This window comes from Schistocerca cancellata, chromosome 9, assembly GCF_023864275.1.
Source record: "Schistocerca cancellata isolate TAMUIC-IGC-003103 chromosome 9, iqSchCanc2.1, whole genome shotgun sequence".
Classification (NCBI taxonomy): Eukaryota; Metazoa; Arthropoda; class Insecta; order Orthoptera; family Acrididae; genus Schistocerca; species Schistocerca cancellata.
Genome location: NC_064634.1, coordinates 24,606,626 through 24,633,985, shown reverse-complemented (window position 1 = coordinate 24,633,985; position 27,360 = coordinate 24,606,626). Strand labels below are relative to the sequence as shown.

Genomic DNA, 27,360 nt, shown 5'->3' with positions numbered 1-27,360 from the left:
CGATAACGAGGTGAAAGAGCAGTTCGTAACTTTCTGAACAGCATGGCGGCGAGCTGGTACAACATGGGTATACAAAAACTACCATAGCATCTACAAAAATGCATCGAGAAAAATGGTGATTATGTCGAAAAATAGCTACATGTGCAAGCTGTAAACTGACGCAAACCATTGTAGAAATAAACAGGTCTACGTACATATAAAAAAATTGGAGACCTTACTTTTGGGATTACCCTCGTATTAGTTCAGATGTGTGATATAACTAGATATATCAAAATGCAGACATCTGCCATCGATATTACCTTGCTGGAACTGGCTCTCAACGGCATAATATTGACGCAGAAGTTCATGGACAGCAGCTTTCATACGCCCTCTTATGCCATTTCGATACCTCTGGACAAGCTGAACAATTCCTTGTGTTGTCATAAAGAACACATCACGATCTGAGCGCTTCTGCAGTGTTGCTGCATGTCTGTAAATAACAGTAACAAAGATTGAAAAAGTGCAGTCAGACAGTTGTTATTAGCCTATGACTGAAAGGAAACAGCTTAACGTACCCATCAATAACACCAGCTATTTGCTGGCTTGGAAACTGAGCTAATACTGAAGTAATGTTCCTTTCATATAAGGTCATCAGTTTTCGAATCTTTTTTTCAACTGAAATAGGGATACGCCCAGAAATTGAAGCAATCACCTCCTGCAAAAATAAAACACTTGTTTTAAGATGACTGTGCTCGTATTCAAGAAATAGGAGGTTTCATGAAAAGGTATTAGAGTACACATAATAATGATGATCTGTAGAATGTAACTACACTAATATTGGGATACATACAACATAGAAAAGCAATTTTTTGAAATATCACTAGCAATGCTTGGCATGTATTATCAATCACAATGCAAGTAAAGTATTACCAAGCAAAGCAAATTGAATACCTGGTCAGTATGGCAGCACTGTCGTGTTTATGCCCAACAAACAGGTAACATAGACAGCAACAGTGCACACTCCAATATTGTTACTAGTGGAACACTGACAGACGCTAGGCATCTAATTTCAAATTCCATGCATAGCACAATAATTACACATTACTAATGCTTTTTTTTTTTTTTGACAATACTTCTCACACACTATCATTGTGACAAAATTTATTCACAGTGTAACATAACTGAATAAGGCACTGGCTATTTTAAATACGATGATCTACTTTTTCTTAAAAATTTAATGTTGTATGCCCACCCCCATTTTAAAAAATTGGCTACATCACCACACTTGCACACGATGACTTGTTTATGTTGGCACCTTTTAGAACCAAATCCCATAGAACAATTTTTCTCACAATTCCCTTGCTACCCCTGACATTCACTTCTCTGCAACAAAAGCTGAAAACTTATCACAAAGTTAGTGTTTCTTCGGAGTGTTCGTATAAGAAAAATTGCTGTCAACTATCACAGTAAACCATACTGTCAGCAGCATATCTACTGAGAGCTTTCTTCTTCTTCTTCTTCTTCTTCTTCTTCTTCTGCTGCTGCTGCTGGACAGAAACTGCATTCCACTCTGTTCCATAATAATGTCCCCCCACATGAAATTTGCATATCATGACATAATCGTAAAATTTTGTGTGCATGTTCCATCACCTTTTCTTTCAGCACTGTCACTCCATTTTTCTGCTCATCAATAAATTTAACGGTGTTAACAGCAAGCTGTCACAGCTGCCTGCAAAAGCACTTTTCACAATCACTATTTGTGCCTGCACTGTGAAGTAACAGAGTATGTTAATTTGGCTGCACCTGGTTGCACGACCAAGTTAGTTTCCCCAATTACTGTGTCTGCAATTCACATAAAAGGGAATGGTCCAATCCGACATGTCACAAACTACCCTGAAATTTTTTATCTAGGAAGAATACAACAAAAAACAAATGCACTGTAAAAATTTTAGCTGATAAGATGCATTGCAAGAATTTTTGACGTAACTTGTTTTTGACACATGAAGAACCACTTATAACAGTGGTTTGTACAGCTCTTCCTGCCTATCACATGATGTGCTATTACAAGAGAGCATAGTAGCGCATAGTGCTCATATCCAGAGTGACACAAGCAAATTTCAAGCGGCTAAACCATACAAAAAAGGTCACGTATCATTAATGTTTTGAATAAGACATTTCACATCAAAGCTAAAATGGTCCACATGTAATTCTTACAAACATGACTAGCAGAGGGGAATAAATCAAGGCAGTGTTTAATGTCACATTACAGACAACTTCCATTAATTTTGACTTTAATTTATTGAAAAGCAATATTTCTTACACATACATCATTTTATAATAATTTCTGTAGCACAGTTCATGTGATAATTTTTGAATAATGTAGTAACAATGAAACAGTTCTTTGTTTATTCCCCACAGTCATCACAATAAAATGAAGTGTAATTTGTATGATGAAAACAACCATTTTCCTTACATTAGACACACCTGATGAAAGAAAAATTAATGCTTTCACGTGTGTCACAGTAATTAATAGTTTTATTTAGACTGAATTGTGGAGAAGTAAGAAACAGCCGTGGCTGCTGTTCTGCTTATTGTGCTGCATACTGGGCATACTTAAAACAGTTCATAAAACGTGCTGATGCAAACCGATAATGCACAAATGAATGAAATTTAAGAACACTGTTATCCTGATAACTCTCAAATGACATGAAGCTATTGGAAATTATATTGTCTGATAATTTCTTTAAAAATACTTTCAACAGCTGAAAAATTTTTTATTGAGAGTTCCATTGGTTGTTCCGGATGGAATCTGAATAATATCAAGAGTCTTTATTGTCATCCCCCTGAATGGCAGAAGTACTGTTATGTCCAGACGAAGAGTCCAACAAAAGACATGAATTAATTTCTGTAACTGGTCAGATAGTGTTCTGAATGAAATGTTAAAAATCATTTGTTCCTATTTTTCCAGAATTTGATAGGTCAATAATCATATGATTTTTGCTACTAAACAGTCCTTTTTCTTAATTTTTGGTCCTCATATGCCTTGAGGTCCCTGAAGACAGATATAAAGCTGCGCAAACATTAATACACTCATTCTTACCACTATCATTGTTAAATATGAACGTGTCATAGCAATAATCAGTTGCACAGCACACACTGTATTTTTTTCACATCGAAATGATAAAGTGCGGATTGCTCGCAGTTCTTTCACAAAACCTGACCAATTGGTGTTGCATACAGTACATGTGGGGATAACAGCAAGTTCTGACTTCACGTCAGCTATGAATTAATGGCATGTGCTATTCACTTTTACTTGCTGTTAGATTTTATGAAGCAAAACTGGGTTTGCACACTGCTGAACATTAACCTTTGAACACAATGAATATTAATTCAGTTTTATCATCATTGTTAACACTAAAACTTGTAATTATTACAGATATTAAATAAGTTGTGGACAACTGTAAACTGAAATTAGCTTTACAAATTACGATCAAACTCAGTCATGTTATCTGTTTAACGATGCACTGTCAACCAATGATATCCACAAGTGCAGTCCATTACTGCTCAGGTAGGGGTGTACAATCCTCCAGCTGCCTGTCAAGCTATGAATTTGGCAATTTTAAACATTTTTTAAAATACTTGCAATATGTCTTAGCAGCTAAAACTTTGACAGAGTCTTTCTTACAGTTCATTCTTCCTATATAAACAATGTCTGGGCATGTTTCAACATGTCAGATTTGACTATTCCCTCACTGGTTAAGTAATAGTAAATCATGTCTGCAAGATTTCCTGTGTGTCATTTACAGACATTTTAAAAGTTAACTTCAGATGATAAGTCGAGAAGAATGCAATTTTTTAAATTTATGATTTCACACATTTTCTGTCAGATTTAGATAACTCTGATTTTAAAACCAAATCAAACAGCTGGAGGACAAAACAAACATTTATTAGAATATGAATTAATTGAACCTGTAAAGAGCACTTGTCAAGATTAGCTTACAACATTTTATACACATTTAAAAATATTTATACAGCAAATTTTTCCAAGAAGAATCAATAAATGAATTAACAGCACACACATGCACTTAATAGTAGTAGTCAGTTAAACATATGCTGACAAGTTCTCTGGATGAAACTAGAATCAGGTATCTCACAAACAGAGTAAATACTGCATTCAGAATACATTACTGCAGCATCAGAGTTTCATAAAATAAAAATGAGGATTATTATTTTAGCTCACAGTTTCTGAAAAGCACATTAATCATACATATAACTTCACAGTACTTTTTTATGTAGCGTAACACTTAGAAAATTTTCTGAAATTTATCCTGAAGATTTAGTTCATATTTGAACTTACTTGGAGCTCAAGCAGAGGAAGGCTAGGGTCACGGAGAGAACTCATGAACTTCTCTATCACATCTCTTAATCGAGCTAAGTGATATGGATCAGGAAGACAGTAACCTAAAATAGAAAACAATACTGTCAAAATACAGAACAATGGAAACCTCTCCCCTCTATTATCTCTGCTACACCAAAATTGCCTACTTATTCCTACATTACAGCTACACTATTACATTTGACATGTCCACCCGTTTTATAGTTCCGTGAGATTACCTTAAAACAACAATTTTTCAAGCAATCTGCAAATTATAGGAGTTTTATCAACCAACTATATTGTGCTGGCACTGAAGCAAAGTTGATCTACAATGCACACGCTATGTGGTCAGCTGGAATGATGCCACTGTGGAGGTAAAATCAAACAATGGAAAATCCAGGAAGGAATGTAACAATAGTATGAAAACTGTACAACAGTGCTGGTGTTATGTGTGTATATGCGCATGTATTCTACAGCTCTTAAGGAGGATTCCTCAAACTATGTTCTAAGATTTGTACTGCTGCATCATCTTACGATATGGCATAATACCCAGAAGGATTGTAATGCAGTTCACAGTCTTGTTTATGTGCCTATCAACTACTCAGTACATTGTCTGCTTTACTCCTTCTGTTATTTATAATCAAAAGAGGTAATACAGCTCACTTAAATGAAAAATTCTTAGAAATTTCAGGTGAAGTTAGGGTGACCAGACGTCCGGATTAATCCGGACATGTCCTCCTTTTTAGCTCTTTGTCCGCGGTCCGGGTGGATTTTTACAGTGTCTGGCTTTTCCACAAAGTTGAGCGTAATACAGTTAAATTTACAATTTGTCCCGTTCTATTGCTCTTTTCTTAAGTACTTTAACTACTGGCACAGCCTTCGTGATAAACAAGTACGAAGGCAGTGTTAGTAGGTGGCACCAGGATCATCGATGTTATCGTTGATCTACCTATGAGCGAATGCAAATATCGATTATTTAAAATTTTCGTTTCGTATCTTCGCTTTGTATTGGATTGGCTTCCTGTAATGCACGTGTGATTTGTGAGTGTAATTCTTAACCGAGTGAGTTACGTAAAATATTTGGCTATGCCTAAATGAAAGTGTACATTTTCTGATGTCCTTTCTTGCAAATATCCATCTTTAAGAAAGGGGAAATGAATTTGAAGTGGAATGTAAGATATGTGGAGCTGGAATGTACGTCTCAGTGGCCAATAAAGGTAAGAAATAACTTGACAGATTAACTGTCATGGTTTTATTTCATTGTTTCATAGTCATTCAATTTATTTGTATTCGGAAGATTAAAGCGCAGTTTTCATGTCGTCAGCTGCTGCTTATTGTAGATGTTGGTAGCGGTGCGTCGAATGAAGGGAGGTGAGTGGTCTTACGTTTTTCGCTTTGTAAGCAATTCCATGTTGTTGACATAACAAAACAATTGACGTCACACTGTCACCACAATCAATGTTTTTAATTTTTTTTTTATATTGCTCAGTGAACCACCACCTGACCATCAGTAACAATTACCTACTAGTTTTACTGGTAATTCCCAGCAGTCACGTGACTTGTCCAAAGCTGACGGGTGGTATCCTCATCTGCACTTGATCCATTTGACGTGTCCTCTTTTTTCTTATTTTGTCCTCCTTTTTGAAGCTGTTTGTCCTCCTTTTTAAACAATTGCATCTGGTCACCCTAAGTGAAGTTATATCTTTAAAAAGTTTAAATTTCTTTCACTTCTTGTTCTAAAGGTCCATTGGGCTTGCTCCTCTTGAAGTCTTCTCCAGTTGTAATCAATGATATCTCATTCCCCCTACCCTCATGTTCACTTTCCACTTCTCACTTCATTTTTCTTTCTTTGCATGGCTTATAACCTCTCTCTTCCTTTCATTGCTTCCTTTACTTAATTATCACTACAGCCTGCATTTCCAAGCATGATGCACGAGTGTTTGCATGTTCTGATTACTTGGGTAGTAAACGCATCATCTGAATATTTCATCAATATAATTGCATGTACTTAGACATTACCTGGCACACTGCATCATTTTTCTGACATCACTACATATATTGCAGTAACTTGCACAATAGTGCCTTTTATGTAGATTTTTTCACATGAAATATGCGAAAAGTACAGAAAGTGAGTAATTTCGCAGCTTTTGCTACAGTCTGTAACCTTCATAGTGAGCTCAAGCTACCTAGCTTGGCTCTGTAGATGCTGGCAGAAGTCAGTATGTTGTTAAGTGATGCTTCATCGTATGTGTGAAGGGAAGCAATTAAAATATCTTGATAATGATGTAAAGCATTTTAAGCCCATACATTACATTGTGTTGCTGAAAGAATGTGAATACTCTCACATCCTCAACAAACAAGGGAAACTGATGCACAAAATTTGATAATTGTGACAGCATTAACTAAGACACAAGCTGACTTTTCTCCTACTGAAAATCCATTCTGCCACATTTAGAGATGTGCTGCCAGACTTGGCTTTGCTACAGCAGTCTATGTATTTTAACCAGATGGAATAATGGATAACTGCTGCCACCTTTTACTGCAATAACTATCATGAAGTTGGTAAGAAACTATAAATTCCCCAAAAGTTATTGAATTTAACATTTATTTGTTTCATTCTATTGAAAACATTACATTACTGGCCCCAAATTTATTTATTTATTTTCCAGTGGGGGAGTGGAAACACTTTCAAAGCCACCAATGGAGCTTGCATTAAAAGTGTGGAAGTGGCATTCAAGAAAGCAGATTTACAGATTTGAAGCAAGACCTAATTTACATCAAATCAAAAACTGTTGTGAAGGTTGAAAAATCTTCGCAATCATCCTATGAAGAAGTGTGTGCAGCAGCAAAAGTTAAGGTGAACACAGTTTTCGGATCAAATCCTGATTCTACTATTATGAAATTGACAGAAACATTTTTGTGGCAAGAACATATAAGACTCTCAACTTGACCCAACTTTGTCTAAAATTTATTCTCTAAAGTATGCATCTCCCGCTTCTTGTGACATAAAAAAATTCTATTTTCAAAAATGTTCTATCTGATAAACACATATGCCAAAATTGTGTATGTATTGTATATTTGTCTTGAATTTGTAAACAGCTGTAATTTACTGTCCTGGATGCCAAATTAATAATAAGAACAATGAGTCTAAGTGAAGAAATTTTGGGGAAATTGGTTGTTGTGTGCTGTTCTAGAGGATAACAGAAATTATTACTGAACTGAATTTTGATACCACATATTTGTTTTTGTTTTTGTTTTTCTGCCTCATTTTGCATGCTTAATGAGTGAATGCATGTTTTACAAGTCACACAGTAGACATTTCTGCCAAAACAAGCAGCATCAAAAATTGTTGAACAGCCATGCAATGAACTGCATGGCCCATAAACAAGCTTCCTTGCCTTTAGAACCAATTTCATCCTAAACTGATTTACAGTGTTTGTCTTTGTAGAACCATTTGCACTATTAAATAAAGACAATAAAATAATCAGTGTGCTATTTTAAGTGATAGAACGGCTCCAATAACAGTTTAATTTTTGAATTTACAATGGCTGCTTCTGAGCAAACAAAAGTTTTCTAACTTCAACTTCTGGGAAAAAAAGGGGGTGGCATGTTTCAGTACCCATGTTCTACTTTCCATGGATTCGTACTTCATTTCTATACAAATATGGTACAGGTTTATTCAAATTTAATCAAACCTGTATCATGTTTTTAGAGATGAAGTTAGATCTATCAAAGTTACCGAGCGAGATGGCACAGTGGTTAGCACACTGGACTTGAATTCAGGAGGATGACTGTTCAAATCGGCATCCGGCCATCCTGATTTAGGTTTTCTGTGATTTCCCTAAGTCTCTTCAGGCAAACGCCAGAATGGTTCCTTTTGAAAGGGTGTGACCGACTTCCTTCCCTAATCCGATGGGACCAATGATCTCACTGTTTGGTCCCCTCCCCCGGAATCAACCAACCAATCAAAGTTAGTACATATAACAACAAAAACAATCAATTTTTGCCAAAAGAATCTAATTAGGCAAATAAAAGATTACTCACAAAGTGGCAGCAGAACGCATACATAAAAGGAGGTTATAATTAGGTAAGCTTTCAGAGCCAGTGGCTCCTTCTTCAGGCAGAAGGTTTGAAGAGGAAGTAAGAAGGGTGAAGGAAAAGGACTGGAGAGGTCTAGGAAAAGGAGTAGATTTCGGGAAAGTCGCACAGAACCACTGGTCAGGGGAGACTTACCAGAGGCAACGAGAAGGAAAGACTTTCCTTTTTTTTATCTATCTAGTTACAAAGTTTGTACACAGGTATCTAACCATACCTAGGCAACAAAAAAGGAGAGAAAAACATTTTGTATTTTGCACAAAGTGGGTCTTAAAAACCCAATCAAGAACATTTGACAGGATGATCACACTCACCAGCTAATATATTCTCAAGTGTTACTCTGTATTTATTGTGTAGGTGATTCAGCTTTTCTGCGACACCAGGAGCTGAACTGTCATTATCTGGAAAACCCCCTCTGTATTCCTGTGCCTTTGTAACAAGGGAGGCATCATCGAGTTCAAGGTGAGCAATCAGTGTCCCAAGTTCAAGAAGGGCGCCAGGTCGTTTCACATAAAACACACAGCCAGCTTCACTTGCTGTGAGTGTCATCACCATTTTCATGACCTAAGAAAGGGGGAAAAAGGAGGTTACTGGATATTAATTTGGAAAAAAAAAAAAAACCAAACATACTAACATTTTAGTGACCTATTCTGTATATGCTCTACATTATATTTTTAATGAATAAAATTAAACTGTCATAATCACATATTTAGCATGGCTTTTACACACACACACACACACACACACACACACACACACACACACACACACACACACACACAGAGAGAGAGAGACAGAGAGAGAGAGAGAGAGAGAGAGAGAGAGAGAGAGAGTCATGGTGGTACACAATGAACAGTTTTCAAAATTCACACCTCTATTTCAGCATACGCTTGTCCTCTGTCCACATGTCCTCCGTCTTCTACGAGAAAAGACAGAAGTTTGCCCGGTGACGGTGAACGCAGAAGGGAAGGGTCTTTCTCCTTTTCAAAAATGCACGTTTGGTTTCCAATAACAATGCGATAGCGATCAACTTCTTCGCGCATGTATGTTGTGTAACTTGAACCATCAATTGAAAGCAAGATGCCTGATCAGACACACAAAAATACATTATAAATAAATTCTATTAACATCTGCTTATGAAAGATACTTCAACATATTTTTTTTATTATGTATTGTTTTATTTTACTGCACTGTAACACCACCACACATATTATGGAAATATATTGTGAAATATATTGCATGATCAATAATTAAAAACACATTATTAATAATAATAGCAATAATAGTCTATTATCATTGATGATCAACAGGAAAATGAAACACATTCACAAATTAGTAGAAACACTGCTACAAATTACTTTAAACATTATATAACAAACCTCCATCAGAAAGCCTATGGACTTCTATTTCCTTAAAGGAGCCATTCATTACAATAAAATAATTATTTGGTCCAGATTTGGTGGCTTGTACCTTGTATTTGTACCCTTCATTTATTAATTCAACATCAACTGTGTTGAACAGAGTATTAGATCCTTGAACTTGCCCCCTGAAAATGAAACCATTATCTGAGCCTGGTGCATATTTCTTTGAAAGTTTAATAAGTGAATGCACTCTCTAGGGACTATGAAACATTGCATTACGCATATAAAAATATACTTTTTCCTTTCTTACGGTGTAAGGTAACAATAAACTATTATTATGTATTTTTTAGTTCAAAATACTGGGTACTTTATGTAAAACAGCAATATGCAGGACTACATACTTCTCCAAAGAAGTCTGGAAGTTCTGAAATGCAGTGATGATCGCTCGGTCAGCTATATGAAGAGCACCACAAATTACACCTAGCAAAATATCAGGCTTTTCTGCCTGGATTCGCTCTGCAATGAGAATATCTAGCCATGAAGTGTCTATAGTATTGTTCTGGAAGCTTGATGTCTCTAGCAGCTTGATGAGATACTCAACTGTTGTACGGAAGTCACCCCTGATTGAGAGTTCCTTTAAAGCTATCACAAGATTCCTGAAAAATAACATAATATTTGTATTTCAAAAAGGTAATAGTTTCAGATATTTCTTAGCACATCATTTTAATAAAGCACAGTGCCACTCATTTAAAATAGCTTCATATAGATATACACTAAGTCACAAGGAAGCTACCAAAAAAGTCTGTTCGTTGTGTTGTATTTAGTCCTTACGTTGTTTATTACAATACTTGTTTACAGTTTGTTGCCACCATCTTAGTCATATTTCATCAGTCTACTTTTACCTATTTTCAGGGCCAGAGATTAGTGATCTAAACCATAATTCATGGTCAAATTGTGGCAGTTCATGAATGTAAAATTATATATTAACTTCAACATAAAGAGAGGGGGAGATAGATAGGGGAAAGACAGATGGAGGGTAGAAACTCATCTCTTTTTACCAGCACACTATGTACAATTTTCTCTAGCAGCTGTCCCTGGAATTGTTTCCTAAACATTTCACTGTCTTTTCTAAATATCAGATAACACAAAGTAATACTTTGACCAGTATCGTTCAACATTACATTTTTAAGTCAAAAAGTTATTATTTTACAAAAATGCACTGTATGAATGTTGGCAATGTTTTAGTAGTAATCTGTCACCCATATTACCCTGTCTTCCACCCTCAAGCTCTTGGGATTTCAAATCTCATCCGATGCAGTCTCCTACAATCAGTCTTTCCTTCTCATACCGTCCCATAAGTCTCCTCTGACTCGGGATCCTGGGTGACTTTTCTAAACTGTATCCCTTTCCTTAAACCTCTCAAGTCCTTTTCCTTCACCCCTCCTCCTTCCCTTTCAACTCTTTCACCAGAAGAAGGAGCCACTGCCTCTGAAAACTTGTGAAAGTTCAATCTTTTGTGTGTGTGTTACCCTCCGGCACTTGGTGAGCAGATTTTCTTTATCTGTCCATTTACATTATATTGTCAATAAGTCATAATTTTCACTACAATACTTTAATTAGAAGGGTCGGGGAGGGGCAGGAGAGATAATGAAACTGATGAAATCGCAGGATTCCAGTGCTGAAAACAATCTGTACTAATACTGCACCGTGAAACAATAGAATAATGCCTGACAGAAAACAATCATGGTAAATTTGCACTCAAGTTTTTAAAAACATGAGGCCAGGCTTCAGTCTCCAGGACGGAGCATATAAAAACAAAATTTTACCTCAGTCAGTATTAACCCAGGGTGCGAACTGGACCTTCACAGAAGCTACAACCCACCTTAAAGATGTCCTTCACAGTCACAGGTGTGACATTGGGTTTCTCTAAGAAATTCATTCAAACATAGCAGACTATTCCAGAATCTTACTCTTATACTGTGTCAGCTCACAATATACAGGGTATGGTTTTGTGTACAACCAACACAGTATGAAAATCAGTGAAATGTAACTATTAATTTCTAGCACACACCAGTCATTAACCTATGTTACTGAATCACTAGCACTATCATAATTGCCAACTGAGAGATGAGTGACTATTTTTCATGTCTCAGAGGCCATTGTTTTACGCAAAAAACATTACAGTATGCAAAATGTTATTCTTGACACTAATGTTCTAAATATACAAGACAACAGATACAAATTGAGTTACACTGATAATTCACTTACTCAGAAGTACACTGCAATAATTTGTTTTACACACGGGCAGTCAAACGAAAATCAAACACCCACCACAACGGGACCATGGAATCGTTCCATTCAAAAGTAATCATAACGTGCATTCAGACATTTATTCCAATGTTGAGACAAGATAATCAATTCCTGTTTCGTAGAACATGGTCGTCTGCTGACAGATCTACAACTGCATCCACTCTTGCACTTCAATTTTCATGATATTTTCAATATTACCAATTACGTGTTTTGTGCTTTTATAAATTATGGCCAAAAGTAGTCTTGCTGTTCAGGCTATGCTCCTTGTACCTAGTTATAAAATTCCAATCGGTCATCTGATGGCCGTTCATGTCAGTATTTTGTAAAACAATGTGACAATGTCTGGGGCCTTTATCAATACACAATTGATGTATACATTCTCCACCAGGGTTTTGACTACCTCTCGTCGCGCCCTGAAATGAGAAATATCCCCCCCACCCCACAGTGGTATTCCGAGGTCCACTGAACCTACACAATATACTTGTCCATCCATACACAACCCTTGCTCCCAACCCCTTACCTCACGGCTCATATATCTGTAATAGACCTAGATGCAAGACATGTCCTACACATCCTCCCACAACCGAGCGAGGTGGTGCAGTGGTTAGCACACTGGACTCGCATTCGGGAGGACGACGGTTCAATCCCGTCTCCGGCCATCCTGATTTAGGTTTTCCGTGATTTCCCTAAATCGTTTCAGGCAAATGCTGGGATGGTTCCTTTGAAAGGGCACGGCCGATTTCCTTCCCAATCCTTCCCTAACCCGAGCTTGCGCTCCGTCTCTAATGACCTCGTTGTCGACGGGACGTTAAACACTAACCACCACCACCACCACCAACATCCTCCCACCACCACCTACTCCAGTCTGGTCATAAACATCACCTATCCCATCAAAGACAGAGCTACCTGTGAAACCAGTGATATGATCTACAAGCTATGCTGCAACCACTGTGCTGGGCATGACAACCAACAACCTGTCTGTCTGCATGAATGGCCACCAATGAACTGTGGCCAAGAAACAAGTGGACCACGCTGTTGCTGAGCATGCTGCCAAACATGACATCCTTCATTTCAATGACTGCTCCACAGTCTGTGCCATATGGATCCTTCCCACCAACACCAGCTTTTCTGAATTTTGCAGATGGGAACTTTCTGTGCAATATATCCTACGTTTCCATAACCCTCCTGGCCTCAACCTATGTTCGTCATTGTCGTCTCCCAACCAGCCCCTTCTATGTTCCCATTACAGCACTACACAGCCCTCATTCCTCCATTGCATGCGGTCTTTTTACTCCTCTCCTTTCCCGCTAACCCCCCCCCCCTCCCTCCCCACCTCTCTGCTCCCCCCATCTAACCTCCCAACTGCCCTGCCCTCGTTCCACCTTGTCCCTCCACACTCCCTAACAGCACGCCACTGTCCACCATGCCTAACCTAATATCCCTCCCTCTCCCTGTCCTAGCCTCCTCCTTAGTCCCATCATGCACCAGTGCTGCTGCTCGCAGTGTGGCCTTAAGTTGCCTGAGACTGCAGTCGTGTGTGTGTGTGTGTGTGTGTGTGTGTGTGTGTGTGTGTTTTTGCCATCTAATTCTGACGAAGGCCTTTCTCGCCAAAAGCTATTATTTGTGACAGTCTTTTGTTGTGCCTATCTGTGACTCAGTATCTCCACTATATGGTGAGTTGCAACTTTCCTTTTCACAGTATTAATATTGTTACAATCCATCCTGGATTTTCCATTGTTTGATTTTTGCCTGACTGCTTTTCTTCAATCCTAACCCAGTGCTGTCTTCCTTTGTTACTATTTTCTAATGCATCACTATACTCAAGGTCCATCCTCCTTTCTCTTCTTTCCTGTGTTTCCTTGTCACCTTACAAGCTGCACTGCATGCTCTACTTACGAGCCACACTGTATCAACTGTCTCAGTCGTGCACAACAGACAGCTATGAGATCACACTGACTGTTGTTGCAGCATCTTATGTCCCACATCACTCCGGCCGATATCATTAATCCATACCGCCTAATTTATCACTCTCCCTGCGTCACTCTCTGGTATTTTCGTGTGTTATTTACCTGCACCTTTCCGGTGCTACACGATCTTTAATCTCATCCTACGAACCTCTCCCCATCTCCCCCCCCCCCCCTCTTTCTCCGTTCTATCCCAGTTCGCACCAACTAATTCCACCTCATCCAGTCACATATGCCATACCCCTTCTTCATACTTATCCATTCTGCTACCCACAGTAAAATGTATTTGTATATTATATATATCTTTTCTTTGATTTCACTGTGCTTTCTCGTCAATTTTAGTGAGTTTTCAACTTTCACTACCGGTTACTCCCACAGATTTCATCTTGATTCCCCCTTTTGCCTTCATTTCATCCTAGTGATTTTTTACTCTTTTTTTTGGGATTCTTTTCGGACATAATTCTACGTTATTCACGTAATTTTTCATGTATTTTCCACCACCCTGGATCCTTGCTCCTTCCACCTGTATCAATACAGAAAAGTTTCCTTATTCCTAGCCAGAACCTAGTCCCACATACCGTTCCTGCATTGTTGCTTGGCTCATGGAATCCCCCCAAATGGCCTTACCATCAAATTACCCATCTCCGGCTGCCATCTCCCTGCCACAATGACCTCCTGTTCAGATTCCGCCAATCGGACCTCACCAACATAGGCCTGCAAAACCATATCAACTAAGCCCAAATCTCCTTGCAGTACCTTCTCTCCATCCACAAAATTCTCCTGCTATGCAGTCCCAAATTCCTGGAACCCATAACACACATTGAAACTCTTGCCCTCCAGGAATTAGAGCAACATACACAACACCACCTCAAAAAGCTCCCCCCCCCCCCCTGCTCACTTCCTACTCCTGCCTTGGAGTACCACTCTCCACCCCCCTCTACAACAACCTCCAAACCACCTCCACATCATCTCATAGCTGACAAACCCTGTCTCGCAGACCTACTACATTTACCTCACTCTCCGAAACTCCCTCCCACCACTACATAGATCCAGAACCTACACAGACCAGAAGCACAGCCATGACCCTTTCTTCCAGAAGCCTTAGCCCCGCAGAAATATCAATCCTTTCCAAAGGCCTCACTTTTTGCCCCACTCCCAAATTCAGTCATGCAGGATTTGTTAAAGACATTTTCTCCTCAACCAAAGACCAATGTTGAACCCTGCCTAACTCAGTTCACTCCTCCATCCAACCGTGGTCCACCCCCACTGCCCTAAACCACACCCTCTTAATTTTCCAGAATTTCTTAACCTCGAACCTTGCCTTACCATCATTCCCCAAATCCCTCAACATGCTAACCAACCTTACATAAACAGAAAGACCGGCAGTCTACCATCTTAACTGATCCTGATCTTATAATCCTAACTGCGGATAAAGGCTCCACCACTGTTGTTTTGAACTGCAAGGATTTTCTGGCAGAAGGACTACATCAGCTGTCAGATACATCCACCTACAAACCTTGCCACAGTGACCCCATTCCAGAAATCCAGCAGGATCTCCAGTCACTCCGCAAATTCTTAGGCCCTTCCCAGAACCTCTCCCCACAGTCCATCTCTCTACTCACCCCTCCCACACTCCCACTTTCTGCATGCTTCCTAAAGTCCATAAGCCTAACCGCCCAGGAGGCCCCATTGAAGCCAGTTACTGTGTCCTCACTGAGAGAATCTCTGCTGTCATAGACCAACACCTTCAAGCTATTACCCGGAACCTACCCCCATGTATAAAAGATACCAATCATTTCTTCCACCAACTCTCCACAGCTACTGTCCAATTACCACATGGTGTCCTGCTTGTCACTATTGATGTCACCTCCCTATACACTAATATTCCTAATGCCCATGGCCTTTCCACTATTGAGCACTACCTTTCCCAACACCCAACGGGTTCCAAACCAACAACCTCCTTCCTAGTTGCCAAGACCAACTATATCCTCACCCACAATTACTTCTCCTTTGAAGGCATTACCTACAAGCAAATCCAGGGTACGGCTATGGGCACCCACATAGCACTACCCTATGTCAACCTATTCATGGGCCATCTAGAGAAATCCTTCCTAAAAACCCAGAATCCTAAACCCCTCACCTGGTTCAGATTCATTAATGATATCTTTGCTATCTGGATCAAAGGTGAGGACACCCTATCCACCTTCCTCCAGAACCTCAACTTCTCTCCCATTTGCTTCACCTGGTAATACCCAACCCAACAAGCCACACTCCTGATGTTGACCTCCACCTCAAAGATGGCTACATCAGTACCTCTGTCCATATCAAACCTGCTAACGACCAGCAATACCTCCACTTCGACAGCTGCCACCCTTTCCATACCAAGAAGTCCCTTCCATACAGCCTAGCCACCCGAGGTTGTCGCATATGCTGTGATGAGCGGCCCTCTGGAAATATACTGAGGGTCTCACTGAAGCCTTCACAAACTGTAATTATCCTCTCAACTTTGTACAAAATCAAATCTCCTGTGCCTTATTTATCCAGTCTCCCACCACCACACAGTCTCACTGTCCGGCCACAGAAGAGCATTATCCTTATAACTCAGGACTGGAGCAACTCTATTACATTCTTCACCAAGGTTTCAACTACCTCTTGCCATGCCCTGAAATGAGGAATGTCCTGCCCACTACCCTTCCCACCCCTCCCACAGTGGTATTCCACAGTCCACCGAACATATACAATATACTTGTCCATCCATACACAACCCTTGCTCCCAACACCTTACCTCATTGCTCATTCCCTGTAATAGACCTAGATGCAAGACCTGGCCTATACATCATCCCACCACCACCTACTCCAGTCTGGTCAAACATCACCTATCCCATCAAAGGCAGAGCTACCTGTGAAACCGGTCATACGATCTACAAGCTATGCTGCAACCACTGTGCTGGGCATGACAACCAACAACCTGTCTGTCTGCATGAATAGCCACCAATGAACTGTGGCCAAGAAACAAGTGGATCACACTGTTGCTGAGCATGCTGCTAAACAGGACATCCTTCATTTCAATGACTGCTCCACAGTCTGTGCCATATGGATCCTTCCCACCAACACCAGGTTTTCTGAATTGTGCAGGTGGGAACGTCCCGTGCAATATATCTTAAGTTCCCATAACCCTACTGGCCTCAACCTTCGATAGTTATTGTCCTCTCCCATCCAGCCCCTTCTATGTTCCCGTTCCAGCACTGCACAGCCCTCATTTCCCCATTGCAACACAGTCTTTGTACTTTTCTCTTTTTAAGCTGTCCCCCCCCCCCCCCCCCAACCTCCCACTCCCTCCATCTAACCTACCCTCTTTCCTTCCCCGAAAGCATGTCACTGTCTGCCATGCTACCCTACTATCCCTCCCCCTCCTTGTCTCAGCCTCCTCCTTATCCCCACCCAGTCACCACTCCCATCATCCACCGGTGCTGCTGCTCACAGTGTGGCTTCAGTTGCCTGAGACTGCAGGCGTGTGTGCGAGTTGTGTTTGCATGTATGTGTGTTTGCCATCTAATTCTTACAAAGGCCTCACAGGCCAAAAGCTATTTTTTGTGACAGTCTTTTTGTTGTGCCTAACTGTGACTCAGCGTCTCCGCTACATGGTGAGTAGCAACTTTCCTTTTCACAAAATTGTTACATTCCATCCTGGATTTTCCATTGTTCAATATTGATGTATTTCATTTTAACTGTATAATCTCTGGAGAGACAATGTACATGATTACATAAACAACTTAAGGTGTCTGTGAAGTTCTGACTGTATGAAGAACTAAGGACACCAGTCAAGTTTTGAATGTACCATTGGAATTATGTTACAGTCAGATCATAATTGTTAATTTGACATGATATATGAACAAATCTTTGGATGTGCCATTGGACCAATGTACAGTCAAACATTAGAGATGCAGGTATGTCATAAACAATGTACTGCTCTACTGTAATCTGTGCATACACAATGTTTGATAACTATTTATGTATTTTAACATTTGGTACTTTATGTTTTATTAATATTGTACCTTCTGATAAACCAAATTGTTTGAATGCAAGTGTTCAAAAACAGTCACTTAAAAAAAGAAAGAAGTATATCCAGGCCACTGAAGCATGTCACTTCAAGGTCACTCCCCAAGCACCATAAAGTCGGCAAATATAACTCACAAACATGTAAGGGACGCGAGGTGCTGCGTCGTCTGAACCAATTACAGCACTGAACAAAAGCTGCTTCCGGCATTGATGCTACTACGTTACTGGCTTCCATGTAAACACTGTATGATAGTGCACGACTGCCTGCTTTTGTGTTGTGTTACTGCCTCGACTACAGTTTCTGTTTACTAAACAATGTCACCAAAAAGATATCATTCACCAAGCGCCAATCCGTTGTGCCTGGGAGCCATTAAACAGTCAAGCTTTGGAATTGCTATGGAGGATGCACGAGTTTTATGATCAAGATATAAAATTTGTTTCTGTTCATGCGCATGCGTCAATTCCTGCCAATAAAATTTTAAAGCATACCTCAAAAACTCTAGGACTCTGTCAAAGAACAGTTTATAAGGAAATGGGCGCTACTTCAAGGCTTACAAAACACTGAAATAAACAGTGTGGAACAAAGCCCGTAGGACACACAGAGTGTTTTTAAATACTCCTGGAAAGACAAAAAAACAACCTTGTCCTGTTACAGATATTGATTCTTTCCAAACCAATGCAATTCGTCAGCACACATACAGATATTATAGAAGGAAAGAATACCCCACAATAGCTAAGTTGCTAATTTTTTCAAAAGAAAGTGAACTTTTCTCACAGGGGAAAACGTCTTTTAAGATGGTATTAAAAAGTTTGGGCTTCCATTTTAAATAATTAGATGGACAAAAATTTTTGAAAAATCTCACGTCGTTGCAGCTCTTACCATTTTCTTACACAAAATTCTAGGAAAGGACATACACTCAGTCATATGGTTAGGCGAAACCTGGGTCAACGCTGGAGAACCAGTTGATAAATGCTAAACAGACGATACTCCGAATAGCAGCAGTCATCAGCCAACAGGAGGATCCCAATTAATTGTGGCCCATACAGGATCTTCAAACAGCTTTGTGCTTCAAGGTCTTTTAGTTTTTCGATCCAGAAAAACCAGTGAATGTCATGAGGGTATGAACTAGACACGGTTTCTAAAGTGGTTTAAAAATTTGTTGCTCCAGTTTAGTGTTCCAACAGTGTTTATGATGGACAATGCAATGCCCATTCCGTGATTTTAGATAAAATGATTTCTCTTGATGATGATGATGATGAAGACAAAGGTTTCGGCATCGATTCCGACGATAGTGAAGGAGAACTGGATGGAATTCCGCCACCGACATTGTAAACTGGTGAGTGTAAATGTATACAGAATTAATTCTCTCTCTTTGCAATCTAGTAGGTTACGCATGTTCTTTGGTATGCTTAGGTTTACATTATTATACGACTTTTTACAGGCACCTATTACGGTAAAAATTTGGAATGACTTTTCATAGATATTGTCATTAACTTTGGTTGTTTTTATTTCCCAGTTTCATATGCTATCAAACGCTTAGTCTCCATTGTTGTTCTCTCCATTGATAGAAAAATGCACTTTGTTACACTTATGTATAAACATTGATTGTAGCTTACATTTACGAAATGTACTTTGGAGCTGTGGGCGTGTGTTGTGGCAGCTATTGCAACCTCGCAATCTCACTATAGCCAACTCCATGCAAGCTGTCTAGTGACTTGTTTCACCAACCCGGGTATAGTAGTCTAAGAAGAAGAAGAAGAAAAAGAAGAAGAAGAAGAAGAAGAATGGAGGAAAGAAAGAAGCAATGGTGCAACTGTGAAGGTATAATAAACAGGTTAATTGTTTCACTGTACAGTGTAAAAGCTCATAATGCTTACTTACTCCCTGGCTTGCTCTCGATTTTCACCCCATGAGAAGCAATGTCCAAACTGAGAGTCTGCAAATTCATGTAAACCACCAGATGCAGCCACACTGAAGTAGCCCCAGACATTTTTTGATGATCTGAAGTTAAGTTCTTGTACTGTGCCAGAACTTGGTTTGAAGCCTAAAGAGAAGGGAGAAAAAACATTTCAGGTAAAATGCGAACCTTTTCAATAAACCTATTTGTTATTTACATTCCCAAGGCATGGCCTGGAGATTTTTCACCGATCATGTTGCACAACTGAAGACTTAAGTGAATACCGTACAATGAGCAAGCAACAATGAATATGGCTTAACTGTAACTACCGTACTTTATTCGTCGTAAGTTCAACACTAATGCAAAAACAAACACCCACGTAGCACACTCAATAATTCCAGAATGAGATTTTCACTCTGCAGCAGAGTGCGCACTGATATGAAACTTCCTGGCAGATTAAAACTGTGTGCCGGACCGAGACCCGAACTCGAGACCTTTGCCTTTTGCGGGCAAGTGCTCTACCATCTGAGCTACCCAAGTACGACTCACGCCCCGTCCTCACAGCTTTATTTCTGCCAGTACCTCGTCTCCTACCTTGCAAACTTTACAGAAGCTCTCCTGCAAAGGAAAGCTTCTGTAATGTTTGGAAGGTAGGAGACGAGGTACCGGCAGAAGTAAAGCTGTGAGGACGGGACGTGAGTCGTGCTTGGGTAGCTCAGATGGTAGAACACTTGCCCGCAAAAGGCAAAGGCCCCGAGTTCGAGTCTCGGTTCGGCACACAGTTTTAATCTGCCAGGAAGTTCCACATTCAATAACTGATTGTTGGGAGCAGTGAATGTACACCAAGCCCTCAATGTTTTTGCGAATCACCATGCCAAAAGTTTAACATGCACAGTTCTTATTTCAAATTTTACTCGACAGTTGCTTTCTGTCCCACCAGTCATCTTATGTGGTCTTGTCATTAGGAACTGCTGTGAAAATGTTCGAAGTTTCTTCATATTTTTTAGTGAAGGATGGTGCAAAAAATCATTGCAAGGCACTGAGAAACAGGTTTGCATAAAGAAAAACAGAACACAGGTAAACTGTCTATGCCTGACCAATTGTCTATGCCTGACCAGATCAATAAATGAAAATCATCTACGTTGGGACAATGAGCCAATTTTGTGAATACAGCTGTGTGGTCAAAGGTGCAAGTGTCGGAGCTGGAGGGCTTCATTAACACTGCTGTCGATTGGTTCTGAATCATGTAGCATGTGAAACCTCCAGTTGTGCACCGGATTCCTCCAATTCTGAGATGGAAGGAGTCGAAAAATTGCCTGATGGTTGAACATACTATCAAAATGTCATCAGAATTAATATTACAGAATAGATACATAGGCTGGTATCGATAATTAAAGAATTACTATACCTTCATCAGGATTCTCACTAGTTATCCGAGCAGCGATTACATGTCCCCAGGGCTGGGGCTTGTGCCGTGGAGTATCAAAATCAATAGGTGAATCGCCCCATGGTGACTCGCCATATAAAAGACGAATGTCTTTTATCCGGTCTAATGGCAAACCCATAGCAATCTGCAAGTGGAAAACTATATTAATATGATATGAAGGTAACATATACCCACAAACAATCCATGAAATTGTGAGACTGTATTGAATTGCTAAGCCAATGTAATAAAAGTACCTGTAACTGAGCTGCAGGAAGATTCACATCTGCCACCATTTCTGTACATGGGTGCTCAACCTGCAGCCTAGGGTTCAGTTCTAAGAAGTAGTAATTGCCGTTTATGTCATAAAGATATTCCACAGTTCCTGCACTTACGTAGCCCACCATTTTTGCAAGTCGGACAGCTGCCTATTGAGAATTACAATATATACACTTTTAGCACATGAGGTGAGCCTTTAAACCACATTACTATACAAATATACAGGAAATGGCAAGCACATGAACCTATTAACAATAAATATAAATACCTCAATTTCACTAAGTGTCGATTACTACAACATTACATTAAGGGTAATACATTCCCAATGTACCAAAATAGAATTTGCTCTACTGATGCTGGGAATAATAAGTGGAAAAAGGGAAATGATAGCAAATAATAATAATAATAATAATAATAATAATAACAATAACAGTTACATTGCAGACCCATACACATTCCCTGATACTCTTACACATGGAATAACTTATCTGAAACGTAAAGATCAAGCAGACACAGCAAACCCAGCAAAATATCGCCCCATAACATGCCTACCAACAATATAAAAAATATTAACTTCAGTCATTACACAGAAATTAATAATGTTACTTAAAATCCGTCTTGATAGCAATTTTTTTTTATTTTTTTTTTTTTTTATTATTATTCATATGATCGGTTTCGGTTCAACCGAAACCGGTCATATGAATAATAATAATAATAATAATAATAATTAAAAAAAAATTTAAAAAAAAAAATTGCAATCAAGATGGATTTTAAGTAACATTATAAAATCAGTGATTGCTGTTTATCCCATAAGACATTATGTCTGTTTTTGCAAAACAGAAATTAATGACACATACAACACAGAACAAAATTATAAATGAAGAACAAAAAGGCTGTTGCAAAGGAGCACGAGGATGTAAAGAGCAACTGATAATAGATGGAGAGATGACATATCAAGCTAAAACTAAACAAAGGTCGCTACACTACGCATACATTGATTACCAAAAAGCTTTTGATAGTGTACCCCACTCATGGTTACTACAAATATTGGAAATATACAAAGTAGATCCTAAATTGATACAGTTCCTAAACATAGTAATGAAAAATTGGAAAACCACACTTAATATCCAAACAAATTCAAATAATATCACATCACAGCCAATACAGATTAAGCGTGGAATATACCAAGGAGACTCATTAAGTCCTTTCTGGTTCTGCCTTGCTCTGAACCCACTATCCAACATGCTAAATAATACAAATTGTGGATACAATATTACTGGAACATACCCACACAAAATCACACATTTGCTATACATGGATGATCTAAAACTACTGGCAGCAACCAAGCAACAACCCAACCAATTACTAAAGATAACAGAAGTATTCAGCAATGACATAAATATGGCTTTTGGAACAGACAAATGTAAGAAAAATAGAATAGTCAAGGGAAAACACACTAAACAGGAAGATTACTTATTGGATAACCACAGCGACTGCATAGAAGCGATGGAAAAAACAGGTGCCTATAAATATCTAGGATACAGACAAAAAATAGGAATAGATAATACAAATATTAAAGAAGAACTAAAAGAAAAATATAGACAAAGACTAACAAAAATACTGAAAACAGAACCGACAGCAAGAAACAAGACAAAAGCTATAAATACTTATGCTATACCAATATTGACCTACTCATTTGGAGTAGTGAAATGGAGTAACACAGACCTAGAAGCACTCAATACACTTACATGATCACAATGCCACAAATATAGAATACATCACGTACATTCAGCAACTGAAAGATTCACATTAAGCAGAAAGGAAGGAGGAAGGGGATTTATCGACATAAAAAACCTACATTATGGACAGGTAGACAATTTAAGAAAATTCTTTCTAGAACGAGCAGAAACTAGCAAAATACACAAACCAATCAGTCATATAAATACATCAGCTACACCACTGCAATTTCATAACCACTTTTACAACCCTTTAGATCACATAACATCAACAGATACGAAGAAAGTAAATTGGAAAAAGAAAACACTACATGGCAAGCACCCGTATCATCTAACACAGCCACACATCGATCAAGACGCATCCAACACATGGCTAAGAAAAGGCAATATATACAGTGAGACGGAAGGATTCATGATTGCAATACAGGATCAAACAATAAACACCAGATATTACAGCAAGCATATTATTAAAGATCCCAATACCACAACAGATAAATGCAGACTTTGCAAACAACAAATAGAAACAGTAGATCAAATCACAAGCGGTTGTACAATACTAGCAAATACAGAAAACCCCATAAGACATGACAATGTAGCAAAAATAATACATCAACAGCTTGCCTTACAACATAAACTTATAAAACAACACGTTCCCACATACAAGTATGCACCACAAAATGTACTGGAGAATGATGAATACAAATTATACTGGAACAGAACCATTATAACACACAAAACAACACCACATAACAAACCTGACATCATACTCACCAATAAAAAGAAGAAATTAACACAATTAATCGAAATATCCATACCCAATACAACAAATTTACAAAAGAAAACAGGAGAAAAAAATTGAAAAATACATCCAACTGGCTGAGGAAGTCAAGGACATGTGGCATCAGGATAAAGTTGACATTATACCAATTATACTATCAACTACAGGAGTCATACCACACAATATCCATCAGTACATCAAAGCAATACAGCTACGTCCAAACTTATATATACAACTACAGAAATCCGTAATTATTGATACATGTTCAATCACCCAAAAGTTCCTAAATGCAATATAACATATACCGTACAGTTAAAAGGAAGTCACACTTTATCAAGGTCCGCGTCACTTTCCATTTTTGACCAGACATAGCGTCTGAGAAAAGAAAGAAATAATAATTAAGTAAATAAATAAAAAGGAATTTCAAGAAAATTAAGAACGTTAAAGTGATCAGAAATTGGGAATTTATTCTGATCATTATCTCTCTAAAATTAAAATTTCTCTTCTTCATTTTACAATAAAAAAGAAAATCCAGGCAATAACTAGGCAATTCGAGTACAGGCAAAATTATATAAGATAACACTGAAAATTTTGCACAAGTTGTTGAACTAAAGAAAATTCAATCAAGGAAACTAATAAACTAAGATCCAAGACAGGAAGAAGGATAGCATCAGTCATATTTTTTTAATCTGATGTAATGAACAAATTAAGAAAAATTTACTACCAATGTTGCCCTTCCTCCTATCTTGGATCTCATTAAATTGGTCGTGCAGCTTCCTGTTCCTGGTGGAAATAAACACTAAGAAAAATAAATTAAAGAGAGAGACCTGTTGATCAGTGCTTAACTTCAGGAGGAAAAATGTGTAGTACTGTCGATAGTCACACACAAATGTGACACACTACCTAGCTGTCAGAACTAATACTTCCTTCCTTGAGATGGAGAGAGTTATGGGTTGGGGAAGAGTAAAAAGAAAGAGCAAGTGAGTCAGGCCTTAGCATGAGTGTGATCTATCTGTGACTGGCATTAACTCTGAGAACAATTTAGTAAAACATTACTTACTTCAATTAACATCTTCAGCCATCTTAATTATTAATCCTTAAAATAATTTAGTTCAAGTAAATGAAGTGAGCCAAGAAATTATACCTTTTCCATATCCTCAAACACTTCAGGTTTGGCAATGACAGCAGGAGCCTCTTCAATAATCTTTTGGTGACGCCTCTGTATGGAGCAGTCTCGACCAAAAAGAGAGATTGCATTGCCGTACTGATCAGCCAGAAGCTGAACTTCCAAATGCCGTGCACATCGAGCCAGCTTCATAATAAAAATTGGTGATCCTGGAACTTCAGCTTGTACCTAAAACAACAATTTTATTTATAATTCAAATTAGACACAATATTTTTTTGCATGAGCATTCAGATGACTTTCAAAAATTTCTCTTGTTGTAGATAAGCAACATGAAATGCACAGTGATGAAAGGTTAAACATTTTGCTGGCCATCCTGGATGTGGTTACTACATGGGTAAATACTGGGCTATTTTCCAGGTCCCGCCTCAGGTAGACAATTTGCAAACACGTTGTATCACAACTGACCATGCAAATACATCGGAAGCAGACAGAAGGGATAAACAGATTCCTCCATATGTGTAGATGCTTTAGCTTGTGTACAACAGTAAATTTATCAGGATACAGAAGCAAGTCCTTTTTGACAATGTTTCAACATGACAATCTCTCAATTTCCACTTGCACAGATATCAAATACAGATATTTGGCCAAACTTTGTTCCAGACTTTCCTTCATTTGAGCAATGTTTTCTGGTTATTGAACTCTTTGCAGATAGTTATGGCTTTTACTCATCACAGGGTTCACTTCGTGCCATTTTACCACTAAGTTTTGCATTACAGCCTTTTCTAGGGGTTTCATCAAAGAATTTCCAGTCTTTAACTCTCATGCAAACACTTCCACATGTGTATCTGCATACCACTTGATAAAGAACACGTGCTACTTTAACTTCTGCTCCTCTCATTCATTCAAACATAATGACATAGCAAAATACTCGGGACAGAGCAGGCAGAAGATGCATATGTGCAAACATGCGGCAGCAGCTGATTGGTGTATCAAACTCAAGTTTCCAAGGTTTTTTGTAACGGGCAGCTCTCCTGTTCATTAAGAATAGGGGCAATTCTACATCAGTCTTATTAGTACACAGTCCAGTCATATTATGTGACCTCTACTTATGTTTGATGTCAACAAGCGATAACCACTTGCAGACAGCAGGTGGTAGAACTAGCATGGGAGGTTACCTAAAGCACATCAGAGAAACACGGAAAACAGTGCAGTAGTTGTAATGCAGAGCGGAGTGATTTAGCAATATCTCTGACATCCAAAAAAGGTGCGATCATTGGCTTTCAAACTAAGGGTGCAAGTATTCGCGAAACGGCTAAGTTTGTAAACTCTTCACATGCCGCTGTGGTTGAAATGCACCGTTCATGGCAAAAAGGCATTATCCAAAACTAGTGCATCCATGCATATTGCTGTTCGCTGGTGGTGAATGCAACTGGACCTCCACTCAGTGGCAACGGCCTCTTCAGATGAATCACATTTTATCCTCCTTCGGATAGGTGGCTGCTGGAGTGAACGGCATGAAACATCTAAAAGGAAACTCCCTACAACAACTGTCAGAAGGGTCCAGGCCATAGGAAGGAGGATTATGGTCTGAGGGATGTTTTGTGGCATTCCCTGGGTGATCTCGTCATTCTGGAAGAAACAACTGATCAACACACACACGAATCTAACCTTGGAGACCAGTTCCACCCCTACATGCAGGTTGGTTATTCATTGACATGATGGCATCAACCAGCATGACACTGCAATGTGTTGCACAGTTCACAGTGTATGAGTGTGGTTCAAAGAGCACCAGGATGAGTTTACTGCACCCCCCCCCCCCCCCCCCACCAAACTCCCCAGAGTTAAACCTAATAGAGAATCAGTGGGACCATATCAATTGTGCTGTTCTTGCCACGGACCCTCAATCGAGAAACCTAATGCAGCTGGCCACAGTGCTGGAGTCGGCATGGCTCCACGTCCCTGTCAGCACCTTCGGGA

The 27,360-nt window shown here is 39.0% G+C and overlaps 1 protein-coding gene and 1 non-coding gene across 4 annotated transcripts in view; one reads left to right on the top strand and one right to left on the bottom strand.

Moving 5' to 3' along the window:
• Positions 1–27,360, bottom strand: part of LOC126100717 (acetyl-CoA carboxylase) — a 444,288-nt gene that overhangs the window by 89,182 nt on the left and 327,746 nt on the right. For all 3 annotated transcript variants that reach the window (XM_049911338.1, XM_049911337.1, XM_049911336.1), the window contains exons 7-17: positions 25,402–25,611; positions 21,722–21,892; positions 21,450–21,612; positions 20,026–20,188; positions 10,212–10,466; positions 9,829–9,995; positions 9,322–9,533; positions 8,764–9,013; positions 4,337–4,440; positions 555–694; positions 300–469 (exon numbers count right to left, since the gene is read on the bottom strand). In XM_049911338.1, coding sequence (XP_049767295.1) covers positions 300–469; positions 555–694; positions 4,337–4,440; positions 8,764–9,013; positions 9,322–9,533; positions 9,829–9,995; positions 10,212–10,466; positions 20,026–20,188; positions 21,450–21,612; positions 21,722–21,892; positions 25,402–25,611 — 2,005 coding nt within the window. The remainder of the gene's footprint in view (positions 1–299; positions 470–554; positions 695–4,336; positions 4,441–8,763; positions 9,014–9,321; positions 9,534–9,828; positions 9,996–10,211; positions 10,467–20,025; positions 20,189–21,449; positions 21,613–21,721; positions 21,893–25,401; positions 25,612–27,360) is intronic.
• Trnaa-cgc (transfer RNA alanine (anticodon CGC)) lies at positions 12,707–12,779 on the top strand. The gene has a single exon. It is a non-coding gene; the product is annotated as a tRNA-Ala (tRNA).